The sequence below is a fragment of the Anomaloglossus baeobatrachus genome, chromosome 3 (assembly GCF_048569485.1).
Source record: "Anomaloglossus baeobatrachus isolate aAnoBae1 chromosome 3, aAnoBae1.hap1, whole genome shotgun sequence".
Lineage (NCBI taxonomy): Eukaryota > Metazoa > Chordata > Amphibia > Anura > Aromobatidae > Anomaloglossus > Anomaloglossus baeobatrachus.
In genome coordinates, this window is record NC_134355.1 from 560,280,759 (window position 1) to 560,308,303 (window position 27,545).

The window sequence follows — 27,545 nt, forward strand, 5'->3', positions numbered from 1 at the left end:
AGGACGATTCCTTCCGGCCCATCCTGGATCTCAAGCTTCTCAACAAGCATGTTCAGGTGCGGCATTTTCGCATGGAGTCTCTGCGATCAGTCATTGCCTCAATGACCCAAGGAGATTTCCTGGCATCCATCGACATCAGAGATGCCTATCTGCATGTGCCAATTGCAGTTTCACACCAGCGTTGGCTACATTTTGCAATCGGAGAGGAACATTTCCAATTCGTGGCTCTCCCCTTCGGGTTTAGCCACGGCCCCTCGAGTATTCACCAAGGTCATGGCAGCAGTGGTTGCGGTTCTGCACCTCCAGGGGTTGGCAGTGATTCCTTACCTGGACGACCTTCTAGTCAAGGCTTCATCCAGCGCAGACTGTCAGCGGAGTGTCTCGCTCACTCTCTCCACTCTAGTCCAATTCTGGTGGCTTGTCAATCTGCCCAAATCCACTCTGACTCCGACCCAGAAGCTCACGTACCTAGGGATGCAATTCGAGACTCTGTCGGCACTTGTGAAGCTGCCCTTAGTCAAACAGCAGTCACTCCATCTGGCGGTGCGCTCTTTGCTGAGGCCCCGCCGTCATTCCATCAGGCACCTAATGCAGGTGCTGGGTCAGATGGTGGCGTCAATGGAAGCGGTTCCCTTTGCCCAGTTCCATCTGCGTCCTCTGCAGCTGGACATTCTCCGCTGTTGGGACAAGCGGACTTCCTCCTTGCACAGGTTAGTGGCTCTGTCGCCACAGACCAGGGGCTCCCTTCAGTGGTGGCTTCGGCCCCTCTCTCTGTCTCAGGGGCGCTCCTTCCTGGCCCCGTCCTGGGTGATCCTCACCACGGATGCCAGTCTATCCGGCTGGGGAGCAGTATATCTCCACCACAGAGCGCAGGGCACTTGGACTCCGTCCGAATCAGCCCTCTCGATCAATGTGCTGGAAATCAGAGCTGTGCTTCTAGCTCTCTTAGCCTTTCACCACCTGTTGGCGGGCAAGCACATTCGAGTCCAGTCAGACAACACGACAGCGGTTGCCTGCATCAATCACCAAGGCGGGACACGCAGCCGCCTGGCAATGTTGGAGGTTCAACGCATCCTTCAGTGGACGGAGGACTCCTAGTCCACCATATCCGCAGTCCACATCTCAGGCGTGGAAAACTGGGAGGCAGATTATCTCAGCCGTCAAACCGTGGACAGCGGCGAGTGGGCTCTGCATCCGGCAGTGTTTCGGTCAATCTGCCGCAAGTGGGGCACTCCGGAAGTGGATCTAATGGCATCCCGGCACAACAACAAGGTTCCGGTTTACGTGGCTCGCTCCACGATCCTCAGGCCTTTGCAGCGGATGCGCTGGTTCAAGATTGGTCCCAGTTTCGTCTGTCTTACGTGTTTCCCCCTCTAGCTCTCTTGCCCAGAGTCCTGCGCAAGATCAGAATGGAGGGCCGTCGGGTCATCCTCATTGCTCCAGACTGGCCCAGGCGAGCTTGGTACCCAGACCTGCTCCATCTGTCCGTAGAGGTGCCGTGGCATCTCCCGGACCGTCCAGACCTTCTCTCACAAGGTCCGTTTTTCCGCCAGAATTCTGCGGCTCTCAGATTGACGACGTGGCTCTTGAGTCCTGGATCTTGACGACTTCTGGTATCCCTCCTGAAGTCATCTCCACTATGACTCGGGCTCGGAAGTCTTCCTCGGCCAAAATCTATCACAGGACCTGGAGAATTTTCCTGTCCTGGTGTCGCTCTTCCGGCCATGCTCCTTGGCCTTTTTCCTTGCCGACCATCCTGTCCTTTCTACAGTCCGGTCTGCAGCTAGGACTATCCCTCAATTCCCTCAAGGGACAGGTCTCGGCTCTGTCAGTGTTGTTCCAGCGGCATATCGCCCGGCTGGCTCAGGTGCGCACCTTCATGCAGGGCGCATCTCACATCATTCCGCCTTACCGGCGGCCTTTGGATCCCTGGGACCTCAATCTGGTCCTCACGGCTTTGCAGAAACCCCCCTTTGAGCCTCTTAGGGAGGTTTCTTTGTCTCGTCTTTCACAGAAAGTGGTCTTTCTAGTGGCCATAACTTCCCTCAGGAGAGTCTCTGATTTGGCTGCGCTCTCTTCGGAGTCACCTTTTTTGGTTTTTCATCAAGACAAGGTGGTTCTCCGTCCGACTCCGGACTTTCTCCCTAAGGTGGTTTCTCCTTTCCACCTTAACCAGGACATTTCCCTGCCTTCCTTTTGTCCGGCTCCTGTTCATCGCTTTGAAAAAGCGTTGCATACTCTGGATCTGGTGCGGGCACTCCGGATCTATGTGTCTCGCACCGCTGTTCTTAGGCGGTGCACCTCTCTTTTTGTGCTGACCACAGGTCGGCGTAAGGGCCTCTCGGCTTCTAAGCCGACCTTAGCTCGTTGGATTAGGTCGGCCATTTCCGATGCCTACCAGTGTACTCAGGTGCCTCCCCCGCCGGGGATCAAGGCACACTCGACCAGAGCTGTCGGTGCCTCTTGGGCTTTCAGGCACCAGGCTACGGCTCAGCAGGTCTGTCAGGCTGCCACTTGGACTAGTCTGCATACCTTTTCGAAGCACTACCAAGTGCATGCTCATGCTTCGGCAGATGCGAGCTTGGGCAGACGCATCCTTCAGGCGGCTGTCGCCCATTTGTGAAGTTAGGTTTCGCCTACTTCTCAGTTTTCTGTTTATTCTCACCCATGGACTGCTTTGAGACGTCCCAATGTCTGGGTCTCCCATAGGAACGATGAAGAAAAAGAGAATTTTGTTTACTTACCGTAAATTCTTTTTCTTATAGTTCCGTATTGGGAGACCCAGCACCCTCCCTGTTGCCTGTTGGCAGTTTCTTGTTCCGCGTGTTATCACCGGCTGTTGTTGTAGACAGAGGCTCCGGTTGTTCCGGTTCTTGCTCTATCTCTACTTGTGGGTGGCTATTCTCCTTCAGCTTTTGCACTAAACTGGCTATATTTGGTTATCCAGGGGGTGTATATGCTCAGAGGGAGGAGCTACACTTTTTAGTGTAGTACTTTGTGTGTCCTCCGGAGGCAGAAGCTAAACACCCAATGTCTGGGTCTCCCAATACGGAACTATAAGAAAAAGAATTTACGGTAAGTAAACAAAATTCTCTTTTTTTGTTTACAATTCATTGTTAGGAGACCACTGCGCGATTGAACTTATAAGCACAGCTCTAAAGATGGCTGGGATTAGGAGCTAATGGCACGTTCTATAATAAATAATAAGTTCTAGTGATCCTGGCAGCTTTAACCCCTTCACCCCCGGCCACTAAAACACCCTAATGACCGGGCCATTTTTTGCAATTCTGACCAGTGTCACTTTGACAGGTTATAACTCTGGAACGCTTCAACGGATCCTGGCGATTCTGAGATTTTTTTTTCGTGACATATTGTACTTCATGTCAGTGGTAAATTTAGGCCGATTTTTTTTGCGTTTATTTGTGAAAATTTAGGAAATTGTGCGAAAATTTTGAAAATTTCGCAATTTTCAAACTTTGAAAATTTATGGCCATAAATCTGAGAGATATGTCACACAAAATAGTTACGAAATACCATTTCCCACTTGTCTACTTTACATCAGCGCAATTTTCGAAAGAAATTTTTTTTTCGTTAGGAAGTTAGAAGGGGTCAAAGTTCATCAGCAATTTCTAATTTTTCCAACAAAATTTACAAAATAATTTTTTTAGGGACCACATCACATTTGAAGTGACTTTGAGAGGCCGAGGTGACAGAAAATACCCAAAAGTGACCCCATTCTAAAAACTGCACCCCTCACACTGCTCAAACTCACATCCAAGAAGTTTATTAACCCTTTAGGTGCTTCACAGGAACCAAAGCAATGTGGAAGGAAAAAATGAAAATTTTACTTTTTAACACAAAAATGTTACTTTAGGCATAACATTTTTCATTTTTACAAGGGAAAAAAGAGAGAGTGCACCCTACAATTTATTGTGCATTTTCTCCTGAGTACGCTGATACCCCATATGGGGTAAAAATTAATTGTTTGGGTGCACGGCAGAGGTCGAAAGGCAAGGAGCGCCATTTGAATTTTTGAACGCAAAATTAGCTGCACTCATTAGCGGACGCCATGTCGGGTTTGAAGACCCCCTGAGGTGCCTAAACAATGGAGCTCCCCCACAAGTGACCCCATTTTGGAAACTAGAGCCCTCAAATAATTTTTCTAGATGTTTGGTGAGCACTTTGAACACCTGGGGGCTTCACAGAAGTTTATAACGTTGAGCCGGGAAAAGAAAAAAAAAATTTCTTTGTCGCTCCATTGGGAGACCCAGACAATTGGGTGTATAGCTTCTGCCTCTGGAGGCCACACAAAGTATTACACTTTAAAAAGTGTAACCCCTCCCCTCTGCCTATACACCCTCCCGTGGACCACAGGCTCCTCAGTTTTGGTGCAAAAGCAGGAAGGAGAAAACTTATAAATTGGTCTAGGGTAAATTCAATCCGAAGGATGTTCGGAGAACTGAAGACCATGAACCAAAAGAACAATTCAACATCAACAACATGTGTACACAAAAGAACAACCAGCCCAAAGGGCACAGGGGTGGGTGCTGGGTCTCCCAATAGGAGCTAGAAGAAAAGGAATTTACGGTAAGTAAACAAAATTCCCTTTTTCTTTGTCGCTCCATTGGGAGACCCAGACAATTGGGACGTCCAAGAGCAGTCCCTGGGTGGGTAAAAGAATACCTCAATAAAAAGAGCCGAAAACGGCCCCCTCTTACAGGTGGGCAACCGCCGCCTGAAGGACTCGCCTACCTAGACTGGCGTCTGCCGAAGCATAGGTATGCACTTGATAGTGCTTCGTGAAAGTGTGCAGACTAGAGCACGTAGCTGCCTGACACACCTGCTGAGCCGTCGCCCGGTGCCGCAATGCACAGGACGCACCTACGGCTCTGGTAGAATGGGCTTTCAGCCCTGAAGGGAGAGAGAGCCCAGAAAAACGGTAGGCCTCGAGAATCGGTTCCTTGATCCACCGAGCCAAGGTTGACCTGGAGGCCTGAGAGCCCTTACGCTGGCCAGCGACAAGGACAAAGAGCGCATCTGAACGGCGCAGGGGCGCCGTGCGAGACACGTAGAACCGGAGTGCTCTCACTAGATCCAAAGAGTGCAAATCCTTTTCACACTGGTGAATTGGATTAGGGCAAAAGGAAGGCAAGGAGATATCCTGATTTAGATGAAAAGGGGATACCACCTTAGGGAGAAATTCCGGGACAGGACGCAGAACCACCTTATCCTGGTGAAAAACCAGGAAGGGGGCTTTGCATGACAGCGCTGCAAGCTCAGACACTCTCCGAAGTGATGTGACTGCCACCAGGAAGGCCACCTTCTGCGAAAGACGGGAGAGAGAGACATCCCGCAGTAGCTCAAAAGGCGGCGTTTGAAGAGCCGTCAGGACCCTTTTAAGATCCCAAGGTTCCAACGGACGTTTATAAGGTGGGACCATATGACAGAGCCCCTGCAGGAATGTGCGGACCTGCGAAAGCCTGGCTAGACGCTTTTGAAAAAACACGGAGAGCGCCGATACTTGGCCCTTGAGAGAGCCGAGGGACAAACCCTTGTCCATTCCAGATTGTAGGAATGAAAGGAATGTGGGTAAGGCAAACGGCCATGGAGGAAAACCGTTATCAGCGCACCAGGATAGGATGATTTGCCAAGACCTGTAATAGATCTTGGCGGACGTTGGCTTCCCGGCTTGTCTCATGGTGGCAATGACATCCTGAGATAACCCTGAAGACGCTAGGAGCCAGGACTCAATGGCCACACAGTCAGGTTGAGGGCCACAGAATTCAGATGTAAAAACGGGCCTTGTGACAGCAAGTCTGGGCGGTCTGGAAGTGCCCACGGTTGACCCACCGTGAGAAGCCACAGATCCGGATACCACGACCGCCTCGGCCTCGGCCTCGATAATGTTGAGCCATGAATACAATTTTCTTTTGTTTTACCACAGAACTGTTACTTGAACCAGGTAGCTTTTTTTCACAAGGGTATCAGGAAAAAATGCACCATAAAACGTATTGTGCAATTTCTCCTGAGTACGCAGATACCTCACATGTGGTGGAAAGTAATTGTTGGGCGCATGGCGTGGCTCAGAAGAGAAGGGCACCATTTGACAACAAAATTGGTTGGAATCATTAGCGGACGCCATGTCACGTTTTTAGACCCCCCCTATGGTGCCTAAACAGTGGAGCTCCCCCACAAATTACCCCAATTTAGAACTAGACCCCTCAAGGAATTTATCTAGATGTTTAGTGAGCCCCTTGTACCCCCACGGGCTCCACTGAAAGTTGATAACGTTGAACCGTGAAAATTATTTATTTTTTTTTTAATTTTTGCAGCAACAAGGTAGCTTTTTTTTTTTCTTTTTACAATGGTATCAGGAAAAAATGCACCATAAAACGTATTGTGCAATTTTTCCCGAGTACGCAGATACCTCATATGTGGTGGAAAGTAATTGTTTGGGCGCATGGCGAGGCTCAGAAGACAAGGAACGCCATTTGACTTTTCAAACGCACAGACGCAGTGCACTGATCGGCCGCTGCAGGACTCACGGTCGGATGAGATACAAAAAGCGCTGGGGATAAGGAAAAAAAAAAAAAGTCACGCCAAAAATTGAGCAGGGATTCTGATCCGCGCTCAGCGGGACGCACGGACAGATGCGATACTTTTTCTTCCGTATCCCCGACGCTTTTTGTATCGCATCAGTCCGTGCGTCCCTCCGAGCGCTGATCAGGGATGCACATAACGGATCGGCATCCCTGCTCAATTTTTGGCGTGACAAATAGCATCGGGGATACGGAAAAAAAAAGTCACGCCAAAAATTGAGCAGAGATGCCGATCCGTTATGTGCATCCCTGATCAGCGCTCGGCGGGACGCACGAACTGATGTGATACAAAAAGCGTCGGGGATACGGAAAAAAAAGTATCGCATCAGTCCGTGCGTCCCGCCGAGCGCTGATCAGGGATGCACATAACGGATCGGCATCCCTGCTCAATTTTTGGCGTGACTTTTTTTTCCGTATCCCCGATGCTTTTTGTCACGCCAAAAATTGAGCAGGGATGCCGATCCGTAAGGTGTTTCCCTGATCAGTGCTCGGCGGGACGCACGGACTGATGCGATACAAAAAGCGTCGGGGATACGGGAAAAAAAAAGTCCCGCCCAAAACTGACCACGGATGCAGATACGTTATCTGCATCCCTGATCAGCGCTCGGCGGGACGCACGAGGTGTAAAAATGGACAGGGGATAGAGGAAAAAAAAAGGAAAAAAAAAAAAAAAAGTTATACTCACAGTACCCAGAGGATTAGCAGGAGGAACAGCTTTACAGCAGCAGCAGGCAGGAGGTTGGACAGCTCAGCAGAAGACCCAGAAAGAAGGACCCAGCGATGGAGGCAGATGTGATCGGCCGGTGAAGACAGGTAAGAGGACGTCGGGGGGACAGCAGAGGGGGAGGGGGAGAGCAGAGGAGGAGGGAGATACCGGAGGAGCTGCAGAATAGAGATCACGGGGGAGGCCGGCAGATTGGGATGTCGGGGGGCAGATTGGGATGTCGGGGGGGCAGATTGGGATGTCGGGGGGGCAGATTGGGATGTCGGGGGGGCAGATTGGGATGTCGGGGGGGCAGATTGGGATGTCGAGGGGCAGATCGGGATGTCGGGGGGCAGATCACAGGGGGGCACGGGCAGGGGCCATTACGGGAGCGCGCAGGAGCAATCACAAGAGCGCGCAGGGGCTGCAAGGAGAGCAGAGGAGGAGGGAGATACCGCAGGAGCTGCAGAATAGAGATGGCGGGGGGCAGATCGGGATGTCGGGGGGCAGATCGGGATGTCGGGGGGGGCAGATCGCAGGGGGGCACGGGCAGGGGCCATTACGGGAGCGCGCAGGAGCAATCGCAAGAGCGCGCAGGGGCTGCAAGGAGAGCAGAGGAGGAGGGAGATACCGGAGGAGCTGCAGAATAGAGATGGCTGGGGGCAGATCGGATGTCGGGGGGGGGGGCAGATCGGGATGTCGGGGGGGCAGATCGGGATGTCGGGGGGGCATATCGCAAGGGGGCACGGGCAGGGGCCATTACGGGAGTGCGCAGGAGCAATCACAAGAGCGCGCAGGGGCTGCAAGGAGAGCAGAGGAGGAGGGAGATACCGGAGGAGCTGCAGAATGGAGATGGCGGGGGGCAGATCGGGATGTCGGGGGGGCAGATCGTAGGGGGGCACGAGCAGGGGCCATTACGGAAGCGCGCAGGAGCAATCGCAAGAGCGTGCAGGGGCTGCAAGGTGAGCACAATACTCACCGCTCCTGCACCGTGACGTGACAGCAGCGGCAGCAGCAGCGGTGGCGTGGTACCACTAGTACCAGCCAGTGCTGCACGCTGCAGACATGTTGGGGGAGGGTCCCCAGACCAGCACAGGCCTGGGGAGGGCGGCCACCGGCAGATCAGACCGCCCCACTGCACACTGATTGGAGCGATTGCGCGTCATAGCACGATCGCTCCAATCAATGCTGCAGGGGCTGGGGGCGGCATGTTTGAGATCCACCTATGATCTGTTGTACCTGCTACAGCACATCATAGCCGGATCTCATAGTATCGCACTAATACCGGCATTATTTTTACCGAAATCAGTGCGAAAGATGTGGTTGGCGGTTCAGATTTGAACAGCCAATCACATCGATCGTCGATGGGGGGTGGCGATGCCACCCCCCCTGGGGTGAAGCAAAGGTCCCCTGCTGTAAAAAACAGCAGGGGACATTATTTGAAAGCCGTTGCTATGGCCACGGCAATCAAATGAACTTTAGGCCGTAAAATTACGTCCCTGGTCGTTAAGTCACGTTAAAATAGGACGTCATTTTACTGCCCGCGGTCGTGAAGGGGTTAAAGGGAATCCGTCACCACTTTGACCTTTTTAAACTGTTAATATGCGCATACAGGTTATAGACTGCTGAAAAAAGTCCTACTTGTATGCCGAATATCAGGAGCCTTGTTGTGGATAAATCATTGTTTAAACATTTTATGTACAGTAAATTAGCTCTTCCAGGCTATGGGGCGGATGCTGTCTGGAAGATAATTCCAGCTGCAGAGATTATTATAAAAAGGGACGTTATCTTCCAGGCAGCATTTGCCCCATAGCCTGGAGGAGCTCATTTATATAAACTGATAAAAGGATTTTTCCACACCAAGGCTTCTGATATAAGGCAGACAGGTATTACATTTTTCAGCATTCTATAACCTGTATGCCCATATTAACAGTTTAAAAAGGGCAAAGTGATGACAGATTCCCTTTAAAATAGTACTTATAGGCTCAATAGAAAAGAGCTTGTAAGCACTGCATGAAATTCTGGATAAGGCTAGTGATCAGAAGGGCCTTCCAGAGCAAAAACCTCCCAGGAAACGGCACTTTCGTCCCTCGTTGCCTCAGACCTCTCAGCCCAAAGGGAAAAGGAATTCATATCGGTGGAGCTATCCAAAGGGTAGAGGGAAGAATATTCTCATCCCTTCCCAGCAACAATATCAGCAGCATGACAAACAGGGACTCTGTTCTGATTGGGGGAGACTCTCTGACTTTCTTCCCCAGTGGCAGGCCGTCACCAACTGTCAGTGGGTTCTGAAGGTCTTATCAGAGGGTCTCTTAATAGAATTACTCTCCCCCCATTCACCAGGTCTCCGGGTCACAGCCCTGTCCTCACAGGGTTCCCAGGATCTGCTGTACTTAAAGTTACAGGAGTTAATGCATTCAAGGGTAATTTCCCCGGTTCCAAGTCAGGAAGAAGGGGTAGGCCACTACTCCCGACTCTTCCTCGTCAGAAAGCCATCTGGAGACGTCCGAGTTATCATCAATCTGAAACGTCTCAACCAACAGGTTCGGTACCGGCGGTTCAAGATAGTCAGTAAAATCGGCGATTCCATTGATAGGGCCTCACCACCAGATGGCCACAATCGACTTGAAAGATGCCTACTTCCATGTGCCCATTCATCCTCGACACAGGAAGTACCTCAAATTTGCGATTTTGCACAAAGGGGGAAGCTCTTCACTTTCAGTTCAATGTACTTCCCTTCGGGATCTCCTCTGCCCCAAGAGGTTTCTCAAAGATCATGGCAGAGGTAGCTTCTTTCCTAAGGGTTCAAGGCATCTGTCTGGTGTCATATTTGGACGACTTCCTTCTCATTGCTGCCTCCGCTCAGACCCTCAGGAGCCATGTCGAGAAGTCTTTGGGCATTCTTCAATCCTTGGGCTGGAACCCCAATCTCAAGAAGTCTCAGCTGCAACCCTCCTCCACACGACGGTTTCTCGAGGATCTGTTGGACTCCGACAGGCAGACGTCCATCCTCCCAGAAGACCACAGCCTAACCCTTCAATCCAAAATATCGTCTCTTGATCAGCATGCATCTGCCACCCTTCGAGCAGCTATGTCGGCGCTGGGTTCAATGACGTCCTGCATTCCATCGGTCATGTATCACTTCATCTCTTCTGTGGTGGTTGAATCCCAGCAACCTGCTAGTAGGGGTTGCATGGACCAAGACACCTCTTGTTACCGTAACGACATATGCCAGCCAGAGGGGGTGGGGGGCCTTGGTTGCCAACACCGCATTTCAAGGTGTCTGGAGTCATTATGTCAGCTCCCAGTCCTCCATCTACTGGGAACTAAGGGCGGTCAAGAAAGAAGCCCTCTTGGCAGCCCAGGATATCGTCAAGAACTCTCACATTCTAGTCTACTCCGACAGTGTCACCACGTGGTGCATCATCGCCATCAGGGCAGTACGAGGTCCGGCGCCCTGAGGTCCGTGTCCTCTCGGATTTTCCTCTGGGCAGAAAAATTCCTGCTGTCTCTCTCTGCGGTCCACCTAAAGGGGTCACTGAACCTCCAAGCGGACTTTCTAAGTCATCAGGATGTTCACCCAGGAGAATGGAGCCTGGACCAAGCAGTATTTTGCTCTCTGGTGGTAAGGTGGGGTAGTCCGGAGATCGACCTGTTTGCGTCGGATGGAAATCAAAAGGTCGCAACATTTTTCTCCCTGAACCTTTGGGACACCGCGATGGGTGTGGATGCCTTCTGCCACCCTTGGTCCTATCATTCCGCATATGCCTTCCCGCCTATCCCTCTTCTGGCAAGAACCCTGCGAAAGATCTGGGAAGATGGAGTCCCAACTATTCTAGTAGCTCCACTGTGGCCAAAGAGGAGTTGGTACAGCCTGATCGTGTAGTTTTAGATACGGATCTGGCCTCTCATTGCTGGATCCGCTGATTTATGGTGTCCGCTAGTAGGATTTGCCCACTGCAGAGGGTCTTCACACCATCTTGGGACCTCAATGGTGGTCCTGACTGGACGATCTTGTTCTCCCTCTGAACCTCTGTTATCCTATCCTATAGCATCCGGTCTGTCTCTCTCACAAGGCTGCATTTCTTGTCGCAGTCACTTCTGCTCGGAGAGTCGGGGAGCTTCAAGCATTATCCATCCGGGAACCATACTTGACTATCAGAGATGACAGCATTGTCTTTCGGCTGGACCCTTCCTTCCTTCCCAAGGTGGTCTCGGATTTCCATCACTCCCAATCCATCGTTCTTCCCTCCTTCTGTCAGCATCCTCAAACTCCAGGAGAGGAAGTATTCCATTCTTTGGATGTTTGCAGGATGGTGTTAAACTATCTAGACCTGATGGTGTCCTGGCGTATTGACCACAACCTGTTCATCCAACCCTTTGCTTGGAATAAGGGCAAAAAGGTGGCTAAAAGCACTATAGCCAACTGGATCGTGTGCGCCATTAAAGAAGCCTACCTCAACCATCATCTGTCTCCACCTACTGGGTTTACTGCACATTCCACCAGGCCTACCTCGATTTCCCGGGCTGAATGGGCAGGGGCTTCTCCTGAGCAGATCTGCAAGGCAGCTACCTGGTGTTCGCTACATACTTTCACGAAGCATTATCGTCTGGTCTTGGATTCCAACAGGGATTTGGGTTTTGGCAGGAAAGTCCTGCAGGCTGTGGTTCCCCCCTAGGTATTAATTTGTTGGTATTCCTCCTATGCTGTCGTCGAAGGGACTAGAGAAATTAGAATTATTCTTTCCGTTAATTCGCTTTCTAGGAACCTTCCACAACAGAACTTAATTCCCTCCCTGTTCCTCGATATTCCTGGAACGTGTTTTTGTATACTTCTCATGTGCTATGGGTTCTATGTAAGACACTGGCTAATGGGAGGTGGGAGGCTCCTTTTAACCTCTCTTGTACTTCCTGTCCCTATTAGGGCGTGGATAGACAACCCCCTATGCTGTCGTGGAAGGTTCCTAGAAAACTAATTTACGGTAAGAATAATTCTTATTTATTCACCACTGGAGCCACCCCATTTTTTTTTCTTCTGCATATACCGCAAGACAGGGATTTTGGATAATTATCCATTAAGTTGTATCCCACGGGCTCACATTTAGCATATGCACAGTGAGGCAAGTCTCCTTTTCCCTTGTGTTCACATTTTAATAAGGTTCATTCTACCCAGTGCTGAGAGTGTGAGCTTTCCCCAGATGTCTACTTTATCTTTAATTCGATTCACTAGACAGCTAAAATTTATCATTTTTTAGTCAGACAAGTTGATGGAGAAATTTATACTGAAATATTTCAATTCCTGTACGAATAGTATATTGTAGAAGGCAGAGGGAGATAAAGTGGCATCGCGACACATTAGCATCATCATAGACTTTCTCCTTAGGCCTGAGTAGACACCAAACTTATTTTTAACACATGGGAGTGTGATCTCAGCCCTCCCCAGAAATAATACCAAGTCGTCCTGATAAAGCACTATTCTCTCTTCTTCTTTTCCATATCGATACCCCTCTATGCCTGGATGACCTCTTGCTTTACAAGCCAATGGTTCAATAGCTAACGCAGTAATCAAGAAGGACTGTGGGCTGCCCTGTCTGGTGCCCCTAAACAGTTCCAGCCTATCGGACATACCCCCATTGGCTCTCACCCCTGCTGTGGGGGCCCTGCACAACAGTTGGATTAATTTTATGAATTTTTGCCCAAACCCCATCTTATGAAGTACCACCCATATATAACCCCACTCCACATAAACAAAAGTCCTGGTTGCAAACGCGTCATTAATCATATCTAGATGATACCCCACAAGATCCTCCTCAAACAATTTGTAAATCTCAATCGGAAGGCCATCCAACCCAGGGGCTTTCTAGTTAGGCATCTTATTTATTGCCAAATGGATTTCCTCCACTATTATAGGCCTATCCAGAAAGTCCACATCCCTCCCCAGCTTTTGAAGCTTAACACTAGAACTACCAGACTCGTGACACCTATATAGAAATACATAGTGCAAAGTAGTCAAAATGACTACCTCAGTAGTTCTAGTGTTAATCCCTGCCAGATAATCTGTAAGATCTTCCTGAGAGTAGTGTAACGTAGGTGAGTATAGCTCTGTATAAAACCTATGCAAAATCCGCAGTATATCCTCAGACTGAATGTAACACCCCTGAACCATCTTTCAGTCCATAAATGAATGTATTCTCTCTCTGTGCCTGCGTCAGCCTAGCCAGTATACGTCTCGTTGCCTCCCCCCACTCACAGTACTGCTATTTCTGAAACATTCCTTTATTCTCCGCTTGCATTAGCTGGAACTGTCTGAGCTGTTTTTTTGCTTCTTTCCATAGACCCCTAGTCTCCGAACTGTGACATTGGGTAATCGCTTGCTCCGTCTCCCTCACTTTATCCTCCAGGCCCTCTCCAATATTCCTTGACTTGTCCTTCACCACCTTTTATTTCTGTAATAAATATCTCCCTTAAGAAGGTCTTCATGGCTTCCCACACTACGCTGACTGGAGCTGAATCCTTACTAGTATGGAAATATTCTACTACCCTATTCTTTAGCCAGAAGGGGTGTGGGAATAGCCCTCTAATTGATAGATAACAACTGTGATGAAAAGGTCCCAGATGATAAAGAGGTAAAGAGGTTCTTCAGTCTAAAACATTTCCCTAGGCTAGACATTAAATGCAGCGTGGCGTTCAATTCTAATAGTATTCACTGAGGTTGGAGCCATATTGTGGCTATTTTACATATAGTAGGAACCAACACAACTGCTTATAGGAAAGTCACTTCCTTTTTCTCTGGTGCAATAATATGGGAGTTTTGCCCTCTTCCAATACTTGTAACTTTGGCTGTTCAATCACAAGATGTGAATTTCCACCGATATTATTGAATTTGGTCACATTACAACCACAACACTACAGTTTCTGAAAATTTAAACATGATTTGACCTCATCCCTAGTATTTTGATGATGTTAATTGAGATTTTTGACAGCACGACATGAGTTTCTGCATAGGGGCTGGAATTCTCATATCACTGCTCTCAATTGCACCAATGGTGTGAATATGGTGCAAGACTCAAAAAACATAACTATACAATAGGATAAAGAGTTGCACACAAGTCACAATGTATATGGGAATGATGAAAATCAAAACTGCTATGGGAATACTAGACTGAAAAATACAATGAACTATCTGAAAAAGTGAAAAAACATGAAATATGCATAACTGCTATGAATAATAGGAATAGAAGAGATGTTTAGCCATTGTATTGATCAATGCAAAAGAGCCCCAAACCAACGCCAAGGTAATCTTTATTGTGTTGATCAATACAATGGCTAAACATCTCTTATATTGTATGAGAACCCTGCCCCACCCACAGCCATTTGTTTCACTTCACATATATAGCTTGGTCCTTTGCTTCCCATACAGAGCAAGTTTTTTAACTGCAGGTGAGTTTACATATAGGCTAGGGACCCCAAAAATAGTTTACCTTGGCGGTGGTCTTGTGGCTCTTTTGCATTGATCAATACAATGGCTAAAGATCTCTTATATTCCTATTATTCATAGCAGTTATGCATATTTCATTTTTCATGTTTTTTTCACTTTTTCAGATAGTTCATTGTATTTTTCAGTCTAGTATTCCCATAGCAGGTTTGCTTTTCATCATTCCCCTATACATTGTGACTTGTGTGAAACTCTTTATCCTATTGTATATGCTCTCAATTGCAATCATGCCTGGAAAATGAAAGCTGTAATCGGCTCTGCTCAATGCTTTAATAGTATTAATATTTAAAGCCTCTTATGGTTTGTTTAGAAACACAGCATAAAAGGGTGTTAAAGGGGTTGTCCAGTTAAAACTAATGATCACCTATTCACTGGATAGGTGATAACTTGCTGTTCCTTGGGGGTCCGTCCACTGTGACCTGCACTTATCGTCAAAATGGTGAATTTTTAAGTGCCAACGTCTCCTCTATACTACGAAAACCATCTATATTAGTGTGATTCCTAATGATTGCAGCAAGAGGGTCAATGGCTAGTGCAAAGTGTAGGGGAGATAGTGGGCAGCCATGCCTGGTGCCCCTACCCATTTCAAAAGCCAGAGAAAGCTGCCCATTTACTTCTAGTCTAGTTACCGGCTTCCCATAAAGAAACTAACCACGAGATAAAAGTAGAACCCATATTAATCTTTTCTACCCTTGCTCACAAGATATCCCAATCAATAGAGTCAAATGCCTTGGCCGCATCCAGTGAACATATGACCTATTCCCTATTCTCAACTGGTAGCTGAAGATTAAGACGTAGTGTTTGAATGTCAATGTCTGTGGATGTAGCAAGCATAAAGCCTGACTAATCAGTACTCACTTAACTAGTAATAACCTTGTTAAGTCTGATGGCCAATACTTTTTTCTCTATAATCTTAATGTCTATGGTCATCAGGAATATAGGCTGATGTCAGGGAGTAGTGGATCCTAACTCGGCTTGGGTATAACTACTATCACGGTCTCTTGCATTGCGTTAGATAGCTCCCCCCACCTCTTAATAGCCTCTTGAAAGGTACATAATACTTATGGTAACAAGACATATACAAATTTCTTGTAAATCTCTGTAGGAAGTCCCTCCAAGCCCAGTGACTAGCCATAGAGGTCTCTGCCAGTTGACTTTCTTCAAGTTGGAGAAGGCTTTTTTAAATAATTACAGCTTCTGACAATCTGGGGAGATCGGTCTCCTCCAAATATGTCTTAATTTATTCTTTACCAATAAGTATCTTAGATCTATAAAGGTCTTGATAGAATTCCATCAAAAGGTTTTGTACCTGGTCAGGTTGATTGACTATCATACTTTCTTTGTCCCTTAAAGCCCCTTTAAAGGAGGATCCCACTTGAGCATTTGCGATCAAGGCTAGTAGGTGTGCTGCTTTTTCCCCCTCCTCAAAAAATCTTTGCTGAGAAACACATACACATATTTTTGGCTTTTTCTTTCTTTCACATGCAGATTGTATGCCTTTGGCGCCTCTTTCCAAATCATCAGGTACCCCGCTGCTCCCGATAAAACAAACTGTTTCACTGTAATTTTAATGCGATCTTGGATGAATTCCCCAAACTGTTTTGCTTTAGTTTTGGATTTACCAATAGTTTGTATTAATAACGCCCCTTAAGCACGCCTTCATGGCATAATGGTAGACGAAACCAAATTATTATTTTCCTTAAAATATTTAAAAGTGGATGATGCCAAACTATCATCTATAGCTTGAAGCCAAAAAGGATTAACAGCCTGTTAGATGGAATGTTAGATGAGCGGCTGGGTGCTCCGGCAGTCATGGCAGATGCTGCATTCGGGCTGCAGCGCAGCCCTGAGTCACTTCTGTGCAACACAGCCGCCAGTCTAATAAAGGGGAAGGGTTGCTGGGACTTGTGGTGCGGGGCACTCAATATACAGCCGTAGGCCAGGACTGTTTCTCGTTTCTTCTGAGCCACTTCCCAACTGCTGTCTGCAGCAGGCCCCAGTGTCCCCAAACACCACACACTGACGCAGTCTCTTCTGAACACAAGCATTTGTTTACTTGTTACATCTCGCCTTAGGCAGGCACATCAATTTCTAGTTACAGGGAACATCATCCTTAATAAATATCGTCCTTTGGACATACACTCTGGCTTTCCTCCTCGGTCGTTGCCATTCGCAACTGGAGCCACTCTCAATTTGTACATTTCTTTGTCACTCCATTGGGAGACCCAGACAATTGGGTGTATAGCTTCTGCCTCCGGAGGCCACACAAAGTATTACACTTTAAAAAGTGTAACCCCTCCCCTCTGCCTATACACCCTCCCGTGCATCACGGGCTCCTCAGTTTTATGCTTTGTGTGGAAGGAGGCACACATCTACTCATGAATTCTCAGATTAGTTATATCGGTTGGAAGAAAAGTGGGCCCCCATGGGGCCCCCGGCATGTTCCCTTCTCACCCCACTATGTCGGCGGTGCTGTTAAGGTTGAGGTACCCATTGCGGGTACAAAGGCCGGAGCCTCATGCCGTCTCCTTCACCATCCCTTAGCGGCTCTGGGAGAAGTGGGATCCTGAGCGGTCATCCATTCACTGGGACCGTGCTCCCTCCGCAGCCCCTGTGGGAATCTGTCGGACAGGAGTTCATTTATCCTCAGGGACCGGGCCCTGCATCACTAAGGTACTCTGTATCCCCATGGGGGATGTGCATGGAGCGCCTTCATCCCGGACGCTGCAGCAGCTGCTTATTTGTGACGGCCGGCGGACTTCCGCGCCGACCGCGCCTGTTTGTCGGCCGCGGTCTTAAATTTAGTCCCCGGCTTCAATTGCGGCCTAGTAGCAAAACTCCCGCCCCCGGGCCTGTCTATCAGGGGTAAGGGCGGGACGGCCGGCCTGACTTCGGCTGTGAGGACCGGAGCATCCTGGAGGTTTCCTCCCCCCTCACTGATCACTGTGGGGACTCCAGATTCCCGCACTTTTTCTAACGCCGCCCACGGCTCCACTCCTCCCCTGAGAGCTCCGGTTAGCCATTTCTTTGGCATTCTGCCTGTGGATGATTTCCTGGAAAGAGCTCTACAACGCTGGGAGACCTAAGGCAGGGAATCTGGAGGACACACACTCCGCTTTTTAGCGGTCGGTAAGCCACACCGGTCACCCGGTGCTGGTCCCCTTAGGGTGCCGGAATAGATACTATATATATGTTTATATATTTCTGTTCGGTCGGGCTGTTTACCCTTCCCATATACCCTCAGTGATCACTCTCCTAGGAGACAACAGCATGTCGTCCACAAGGAGCAAGGGTGCCAAGGCACAGGGTTATTTTGCGACCTGTACCTCTTGTGCGGCTAAGTTACCTGTGGGTTCCACCTACCCTCACTGTGAGCAATGCTCAACCCCTGTTTTGCTTCCTCAACCCGAGCCTCGGTCACTAGTGGGCCCCTCGGCTCAGGTAGAACCCCTTGCTCCCCCTGTCCAGGCGGCAGGGACAGAGTTTGCAGTTTTTGCTGAAAAACTCTCTGAGTCACTCTCACAATCCATGGCTCAGTCTATGGACAAATGGTCTGCGAAGCTGCTTGAAGCTTTGCAGTCCAGACCGGTCCTTACACAAGCCCCGGACCCTGTTGGACCTGCACCTCCAGGCCCCTCTCTGTCCGCGCCGCAGCACGTTCCCAGGGGGGGCCCTAGGTCTCACGTGGAGGACTCCGGCCCGGACCACAGTCCCAGACCGGCTAAGCGGGCCCGCTGGGAATCTTCCCCGACTTCTTCACGCTGCTCGGGTTCCCAGCGTGAGGACTCTCTGGAGGACGAGGCGGACGTCGCAGCTCAGGGCTCTGACCCTGACGTTGCTCTCAATCTTGATACACCTGAAGGGGACGCCATAGTAAATGACCTTATCTCGTCCATCAACCAGGTGTTAGATATCTCTCCCCCGTCGCCACCGGTAGAGGAGTCGACTTCTCAGCAGGAGAAACACCAGTTTCGGTTCCCTAAACGTACACGGAGTGCGTTTTTTGATCACTCTAACTTCAGAGATGCTGTCCAGAAGCCCAGAGCGGTTCCGGACAAGCGCTTTACTAAGCGCCTTACTGACACACGTTACCCCTTCCCCTCTGACGTGGTTAAGGGTTGGGCTCAATGTCCCAAGGTGGATCCCCCAGTCTCTAGATTGGCGGCTAGATCTGTGGTATCGGTTGCAGATGGATCATCGCTAAAGGATGCCACTGACAGGCAGATAGAGCTCCTGCTAAAATCCATCTATGAAGCCACGGGCGCGTCTTTTGCCCCGGCTTTTGCAGCCGTGTGGGCACTACAAGCTATCTCAGCTTGTCTGGCTGAGATTAATGCGGTCACACGTAATTCTGCTCCGCAGGTTGCGTCTTTGACTTCTCAGGCGTCAGCTTTTTCTTCCTACGCCATGAACGCAGTTTTAGACTCTGCTAGCCGTACAGCGGTGGCATCCGCTAACTCTGTGGCAGTCCGCAGGGCCATGTGGCTGCGCGAATGGAAGGCAGACTCGGCTTCCAAGAGGTTCTTAACCGGTTTGCCGTTTGCTGGCGACCGCTTGTTTGGTGAACGATTGGATGAGATTATTAAGGAATCCAAGGGAAAGGACTCCTCCTTACCCCAGTCCAAACCAAAGAGACCTCAGCAACGGAAAATACAAGCGAGGTTTCGGTCCTTTCGTCCCTCCGCCAAGCCCCTATCCTCTTCGTCCAGCAGGCCGGAGAAAGGCCAGAGGAACTCCTATGCGTGGCGGTCCAAGTCACGCCCCCAAAAGGCCGCAGGAGGCACTGCCTCCAAGGCGGCCTCCTCATGACTCTCGGCATCCCCGAACCGCATCCTCGGTCGGTGGCAGGCTCTCCCGCTTTTGCGACGCCTGGTGGCCACATGTTCAAGACCGATGGGTGAGAGACATTCTGTCTCACGGTTACAGGATAGAGTTCAGCTCTCGTCCCCCGACTCGTTTCTTCAGAACATCTCCGCCCCCCGAGCGAGCCGATGCGCTTTTTCAGGCGGTGAACGCTCTGAAGACAGAAGGAGTTGTGATCCCTGTTCCCCTCCAGGAACATGGTCGCGGCTTTTACTCCAACTTGTTTGTGGTGCCAAAGAAGGACGGCTCGTTCCGTCCCGTTCTGGACCTCAAACTGCTCAACAGACATGTGAGCACCAGACTGTTTCGGGTGGAGTCTCTCCGCTCTGTCATCGCTTCGATGTCACAAGGAGACTTCCTAGCATCGATCGACATCAAGGATGCTTATCTCCATGTGCCGATCGCACCCGAACATCAACGCTTTTTGCGTTTCGCCATCGGGGACGAACACCTTCAGTTCGTGGCATTGCCTTTCGGCCTGGCGACAGCCCCACGGGTGTTCACCAAGGTCATGGCATCTGTTGTGGCGGTCCTACACTCTCAGGGCCACTCGGTGATTCCCTACTTAGACGATCTTCTGGTCAGGGCACCCTCTCAGATGGCGTGTCAAAACAGCCTTTCCGTCGCTCTGTCGACTCTCCAGCAGTTCGGGTGGATCATCAACTTCCCAAAATCCAAGTTGACACTGACCCAATCACTGACGTACCTTGGGATGGAGTTTCATACTCAGTCAGCAGTAGTCATGCTACCGCTGGACAAGCAGCTTTCGCTGCAGGCAGGGGTGCAATCTCTTCTTCGGAGTCAGTCACACCGCTTGAGGCGCCTCATGCACTTCCTAGGGAAGATGGTGGCAGCGATGGAGGCAGTGCCCTTCGCGCAATTCCATCTGCGGCCACTCCAGTGGGACATTCTCCGCAAATGGGACAGGAGGTCGACTTCACTCGACAGGAACGTCTCTCTTTCCCTTGCAACCAAGACGTCACTTCAGTGGTGGCTCCTTCCCAACTCTCTATCGCAGGGAAAATCCTTCCTACCCCCCACCTGGGCTGTGGTCACGACGGACGCGAGCCTGTCAGGGTGGGGGGCGGTTTTTCTCCACCACAGGGCTCAGGGAACCTGGACTCCGATAGAGTCATCCCTTCAGATCAATATTCTGGAGATAAGGGCAGTGTATTTAGCCCTATTGGCCTTTCATCGGTGGCTGGAGGGCAGGCAGATCCGGATCCAGTCGGACAACGCCACTGCCATCGCATACATCAACCACCAAGGCGGCACTCGCAGTCGTCAAGCCTTCCAGGAAGTCCGACGAATTCTGCAGTGGGTGGAAGCCACAGCTTCCACCATCTCCGCAGTTCACATCCCGGGCGTAGAAAACTGGGAAGCAGATTTTCTCAGCCGACAGGGCATGGACGTGGGGGAATGGTCTCTTCACCCAGACGTGTTTCGAGAGATCTGTCGCCGCTGGGGAACGCCGGACGTCGATCTCATGGCGTCACGGCACAACAACAAAGTCCCGGCATTCATGGCCCGGTCTCAAGATCACAGAGCTCTGGCGGCGGACGCATTAGTTCAGGATTGGTCGCAGTTTCGACTGCCCTATGTATTTCCTCCTCTGGCGATGCTGCCCAGAGTGCTGCGCAAGATCAGGTCCGACTGTCGTTGCGCCATTCTCGTCGCCCCAGATTGGCCGAGGCGGTCGTGGTACCCGGATCTGTGGCATCTCACGGTGGGTCAACCGTGGGCGCTCCCAGACCGCCCAGACTTGCTGTCTCAAGGGCTGTTTTTCCATCTGAATTCTGCGGCCCTCAACCTGACTGTGTGGCCATTGAGTCCTGGCTCCTAGCGTCCTCAGGGTTATCTCAAGATGTCATTGCCACTATGAGACAGGCCAGGAAACCATCGTCCGCCAAGATCTATCACAGGTCTTGGAGGATCTTCTTATCCTGGTGCTCTGATAAGGGTTTTTCTCCCTGGCCCTTTGCCTTACCCACTTTTCTTTCATTCCTTCAATCCGGAATGGACAAGGGTTTGTCTCTCGGCTCTCTCAAGGGACAAGTATCGGCGCTATCCGTATTTTTTCAAAAGCGTCTAGCCAGGATTCCGCAGGTCCGCACGTTCCTGCAGGGAGTTTGCCACATAGTCCCACCTTACAAGCGTCCGCTGGAACTCTGGGATCTTAACAGGGTGCTGACGGCTCTTCAGAAACCACCTTTCGAGACGCTGCGGGATGTCTCTTTATCACGTCTTTCGCAGAAGGTGGCATTTCTAGTGGCAGTTACATCGCTCCGTAGAGTGTCGGAGCTGGCAGCGCTGTCATGCAAAGCCCCCTTCCTGGTTTTTCACCAGGATAAGGTGGTTCTGCGTCCGGTTCCGGAATTTCTCCCTAAGGTGGTATCCCCTTTTCATCTCAATCAGGATATCTCCTTACCTTCATTTTGCCCTCATCCAGTTCACCAATGTGAAAAGGATTTGCACTCGTTAGATCTGGTGAGAGCTCTCCGGCTCTACGTGTCTCGCACGGCGCCCCTGCGCCGTTCAGATGCGCTCTTTGTCCTTGTCGCTGGCCAGCGTAAGGGTTCGCAGGCTTCCAAGTCAACCTTGGCTCGGTGGATCAAGGAACCGATTCTTGAAGCCTACCGTTCTTCTGGGCTTCCGCTTCCTTTGGGGCTGAAAGCCCATTCTACCAGAGCCGTGGGTGCGTCCTGGGCATTGCGGCACCGGGCTACGGCTCAGCAGGTGTGTCAGGCAGCTACCTGGTCTAGTCTGCACACTTTCACGAAACACTATCAGGTGCATACCTATGCTTCGGCAGACGCCAGTCTAGGTAGGCGAGTCCTTCAGGCGGCGGTTGCCCACCTGTAAGAGGGGGTCGCTTTCGGCTCTTTTTATCGAGGTATTCTTTTACCCACCCAGGGACTGCTTTTGGACGTCCCAATTGTCTGGGTCTCCCAATGGAGCGACAAAGAAGAAGGGAATTTTGTTTACTTACCGTAAATTCCTTTTCTTCTAGCTCCTATTGGGAGACCCAGCACCCGCCCCTGTTCCCTTCGGGCTGTTTGTTCTTTTTGTGTACACATGTTGTTCATGTTGAATTGTTCTTTTGGTTCATGGTTTTCAGTTCTCCGAACATCCTTTGGATTGAATTTACCTTAGACCAATTTATAAGTTTCCTCCTTCCTGCTTTTGCACCAAAACTGAGGAGCCCGTGATGCACGGGAGGGTGTATAGGCAGAGGGGAGGGGTTACACTTTTTAAAGTGTAATACTTTGTGTGGCCTCCGGAGGCAGAAGCTATACACCCAATTGTCTGGGTCTCCCAATAGGAGCTAGAAGAAAAGGAATTTACGGTAAGTAAACAAAATTCCCTTCTTTTCCGGTCGACCACTTTCCTGGTACTTGGGCTCCCGTTGGGGTCCCTAAGCTCCTCATCCTCCCCTTCAGCTTCACTATTCACATCAGACTCAACCATCTTTCCGGTCAGTCAGGGCCAACTCCTCTCTCAAGGGCCCACTGACATTTCGCTGGCTAAGGGGATTCGTTCAATATCCGTATGGAATGGCCACCACCCGGGCCCCACTACGTGTCCGACACCTGGATTTGGCCCAGAAGGCCACGCCAAATCAGAGTAATTGGGGTTTTCCTACACCACGCCTCTCACAGACGCCGTCTGCTCCTCTCTCTCAGGGACTCTCCTCACAAAACTGACTTTTTAACCATTATGTTTCAAACTAAGCCCCTCCCCTTCACTAACTCCCTCCAGCCCGGGAGCACCAGGGAAGCAGCTTACACACTGGGGCCACCTAGTGGCCGTTTACCAATAATACACTTTATACCAGAACAACATACAGTATATTGCCGGTTTGTAGGTCTGGGGTGGGCTTTGCCCTGCACCCCCCTTACATGCCCATAAGACCAGAGGTACTGCTGGCCTTGGTAAAATACATAAAGACATCAATAGAGGCGAGTGCTCTGATAAGACTCTAAGCAGATATTGCACTTATTGCACAAGAAGGAGGATATGTTTTGAGCCAAAGAACAAGAACAAATCAATATAACAAGAACAAATGGTGCTTCCAGAGATTTGGAATAGCTGGAGAACTGCAGCTTTTTGAGATATTTAACCCTCCATAGAGACATTTCCAATAATAATTCACCAAATCTAGACACAGGGATAGCATCTGTGGCCTGACTTGGTTTAAATTAACCCAAAAAAGGTGAATAATGTTATTAAAATCTCCGATAATGACTACTAGGACACTTGGTGTTCTATCAATGAATGTAGTTTTCATCACATAGTTATCATAGGGGGAGGAATATAAACAGCTACCAAAAACATTTCCCTAGAGTATATTTTACAGTGGACACCAATGACTCTATCCTCATCATCAATTTTGAAGAAAATGAATTCAAGTGGAATACTGACACCTCTGGAGTAGCTTGAAAAGGTTGAGTGAAAACTATGACTAATCCAAGATCACTTTGTGGACGACATTTTATCTTTTTCCAAGTGCGTCTCTTGCAGGCAGACCACTGCAGGTAAATGTTCCATTCCATATACTTCATAGCTGTCCCGTTCCCCCCCAGTTTTGAGACATTTCCCAAGCCCCTAACATTGCAGGAGAGCAATTTAGTATTTTTAGCCATTAAATTTCTATATGAATTGGAAAATGTGCAGGGGAAAACATCACCTTTACCCATATAAAGTCAAAGTCACAGTAGTAGTGCAAGTCAAGCATAAAGTAGTAATACCGGTATTAGATTCAGAATCATGTTTCATATTTTGAAAAACATTATTTCCCAAAAAACAAACAGACAACATAAAATCACAATTCTATCTGTTGAGGACCAGTCCATCCTGCAACCCATCAAAGAGAAGATAAGTGAATTCTCTAGAGAGAGTAAACATTCCTTGGGAGCCTGCCATTAAAGAACAGGCTGGATGCATAGTTCAGTTGGATCAGTACTGATGGCACAGTTTTGAGGATCAATCATGTCTCTGTCCTGATATGCTTGGTAAGGAGTGGACGTGGAGGGGCTCCCGGTGTTATTGACCTGGTAGGTACTCTATGCGCTTTATCCACAGCATAAAGTGAGGACAATAATTCGGCGCCAAATACTGAATGTATCCACTTCTCAAAGTGCTCAGTGTGATTATTTCCTTCAGATTTCTCAGGAATACCCACTATCCTTATACTGTTCCTCTGGAGCCTATTCCACAGATCATCCACTTTGGACCATAAAGCTGAGATTTGTTGGTCATGTCTGTGTGAATCCCTTTCCATTTGGGGTAATTTATCCTCTAGGTCACTGATCCTCCCCTCTTCTGCTGTTCTGCGTTTAGAGACTTTTTGCAAGAGTTGCCACATATAGGAGAAATCGTCCTGCAGCAGACCCATCCGAGCATTGATTGAGGATATAACCAGAGCTGTCCTTCATTATCGCAATAACGACATCCTTCAATGTAGGTTCAGTCTCCTACTGTTCTGGGCTGTCGACAAAGGGAGCATCGCCTGATGGAGATTGCAGAATAGGGAGAACCTCAGGATCGTGTACATCAGGATTCTGTGTATTATTACAGACTGTCCGTTAACCCCATTAGATAACAGTTATGTCTTTACTGGGGAGGAAACCCTTTTGCCTGGAATCCTAGCAAACCTGGCTAGTTTTATCGCCGCATTTGCTGCCACTACTTTTTCCACCCTGGCACCTGTCAAGGACTTGACAGTACCATCTTGAATTTTTCTGACCTTTCTCTGAAGAAGCAACACAAACACATGAAACGTGCGTTGGGGCTTTTCTTTTTTTACTTTAAGATCCGGTGCACTTTATGGGTAAGGCTGATCTTTACTATATGCTTTATATTACCTCTTGGGAGGACATCCTATTGTACCCACAGCGATCTTTAATCTTTATATGTGGGTCTTTTAACTTATTATAACAACAGCTATCTGTCCTTCCAGCTATCTACCTCGCTATACCTCTTTCACTGGTTGCATTATATTTGCCAAGAGTTTCTTGTTGTGTCTTTGTTCATCTTGTACATTTTATATTTTGATTTAATAAAATAATACTGGTTTTAGACATATACTTCAGTGTTTTCCTTTGTCATATATACCCAGGGAGCGTGTATACCTTTTAAAAATAAAAAACAACTTTGAGGTTTTCCAGAACTGCATTCTAATGAGACCCAAGCAGTCTGATGGGCGTCTCCTGACTGCTCAGCGCCCCCTTTCCTGCCTCGTAACGCTGCATTTCCAACTAAAATTGATGATGTACACAGCCAGCAGAGAGCCTGTACATGTGCAGGTGTGAAACTTTGCCGATTCTGAACATCAAGTACAAGAGAACATCATCATCATCATTCATAGGTGGAAAGATGATGTCACAAGACAGCGAGTACATTGAAGACTATCTGAAGAAGCTCACGAGAACGATTGGTGCTCATGGGAATGAAGGGCTGGACAACTTCTGAGCTTGTTATAAGGTATACGGCGCTTGGTGAGAGATATAGTGGGCTTGTCTGGAATGTATTAAAAGACTGATGAATGAGGTACTGGTAGGAGGAACTATTATAGGGAAAAACTGATGAGTGGTTCCCTTGAAATAGAATGAATGAGCTCATTGATGTTCATTTAATGGTCATGTCATTATGTCCTTTTGGAACACCATGTAATTCAGCCATATGTACCAGCCATCCTGCTCTACATGTTACCAGTCAATGGTTACTTCTCTACTAAGACAAGTAATTTTTGCTGTATTGAAAATCAGATACCCTTTGTAGAGGTGCTGGGTGAAAACACCTTCCTGAAGGACCTGGGTATTAATGGATGATGTGATCCACAGTGGTAAATGTTGTTATTTTATCATTATATTCTCATCAGGGTGACAGAACTGTGATCGCTGGGCCCAATGCTGCGGATATCTTGGTTATCCGGTTGCACTGATGATTCTGTAACGTTTGTGCGGACCTTACAGTAAATTGATTCATGAAACGGTGCATTGTTTTCCTCCAGAGCATTCAGCAGCAACGAGTGGTTGGAGTGACCCGTAACGGAGCTACTTTTCCTGTGAGCCTGACTCTAATAAAGGATTTTCCCGACGAGGTGACTCCAGCGGAAGAATACTATGCCAGCCTCAGTGTCCTCTCTTCTATCAGCGGGCTGATCACTCTTCTTCCAGATGGAATCATCCAGGGAATTAATGGAACATTTTCGCGTTCCCTTTTTGGATATGACAGGACGCAGCTGTTGGGAAAGGTACGAATGCTGTTTGCACAGATGCCTTTATACCCAGCTTTTCTGGGATGTTGCACACACAAACCGAAATATAAAAATGCTCTTAATGGTTTAGTGCTAGGGGATCTGCAAAAATACTGTAGCTTTTGCTTACTTGATCACTGCAGCCGATCACTAGCTTTAGCACTTTTAAAGTGAAGCTGTCAGGTGCGATATGCACCTAGAAACACAAGTAGTTCTGGGTCCATATTGCTAATCCCTGCCTAACCGTCCCTGTATCTAGCAGCACGGATAAAGGGATCTTTAGAGAAAGTATTTCTAAAGATCTTTTAGATATGCTAATGAGGCCAGCGACTAGTCGCAAAGGCGTTATTTCCCCCAACTAGTCCGCCCTCTTAGCATGGTAGTATGCCCACAGGGGTGTACTAACATGCTACTCAATGCACAATTACCAGCAGTGATGCGCGTACCTGTGTCCGCTGTCTCTGCTATTCAGAAGTTCCTGGCACTGCTGGTCATGCACAGTATGAAGCTGGGTGTATGCGTCCCGGCTTCAATGAGGTCTTGTACGCATGACCGGAAGTGCCGGTACTTCTGGACAGCGGACACAGGTATGCACGTCAGCGCTGGTGATACTGCATTGAGTAACAT

The 27,545-nt window shown here is 49.0% G+C and overlaps 1 protein-coding gene across 2 annotated transcripts in view; it reads left to right on the forward strand.

Annotated features, from left to right (window-relative positions):
* PASK (PAS domain containing serine/threonine kinase) overlaps positions 1-27,545 on the forward strand; it is a 358,840-nt gene that overhangs the window by 228,023 nt on the left and 103,272 nt on the right. For both annotated transcript variants that reach the window (XM_075340860.1, XM_075340859.1), the window contains exon 7: positions 26,673-26,915. In XM_075340860.1, coding sequence (XP_075196975.1) covers positions 26,673-26,915 — 243 coding nt within the window. The remainder of the gene's footprint in view (positions 1-26,672; positions 26,916-27,545) is intronic.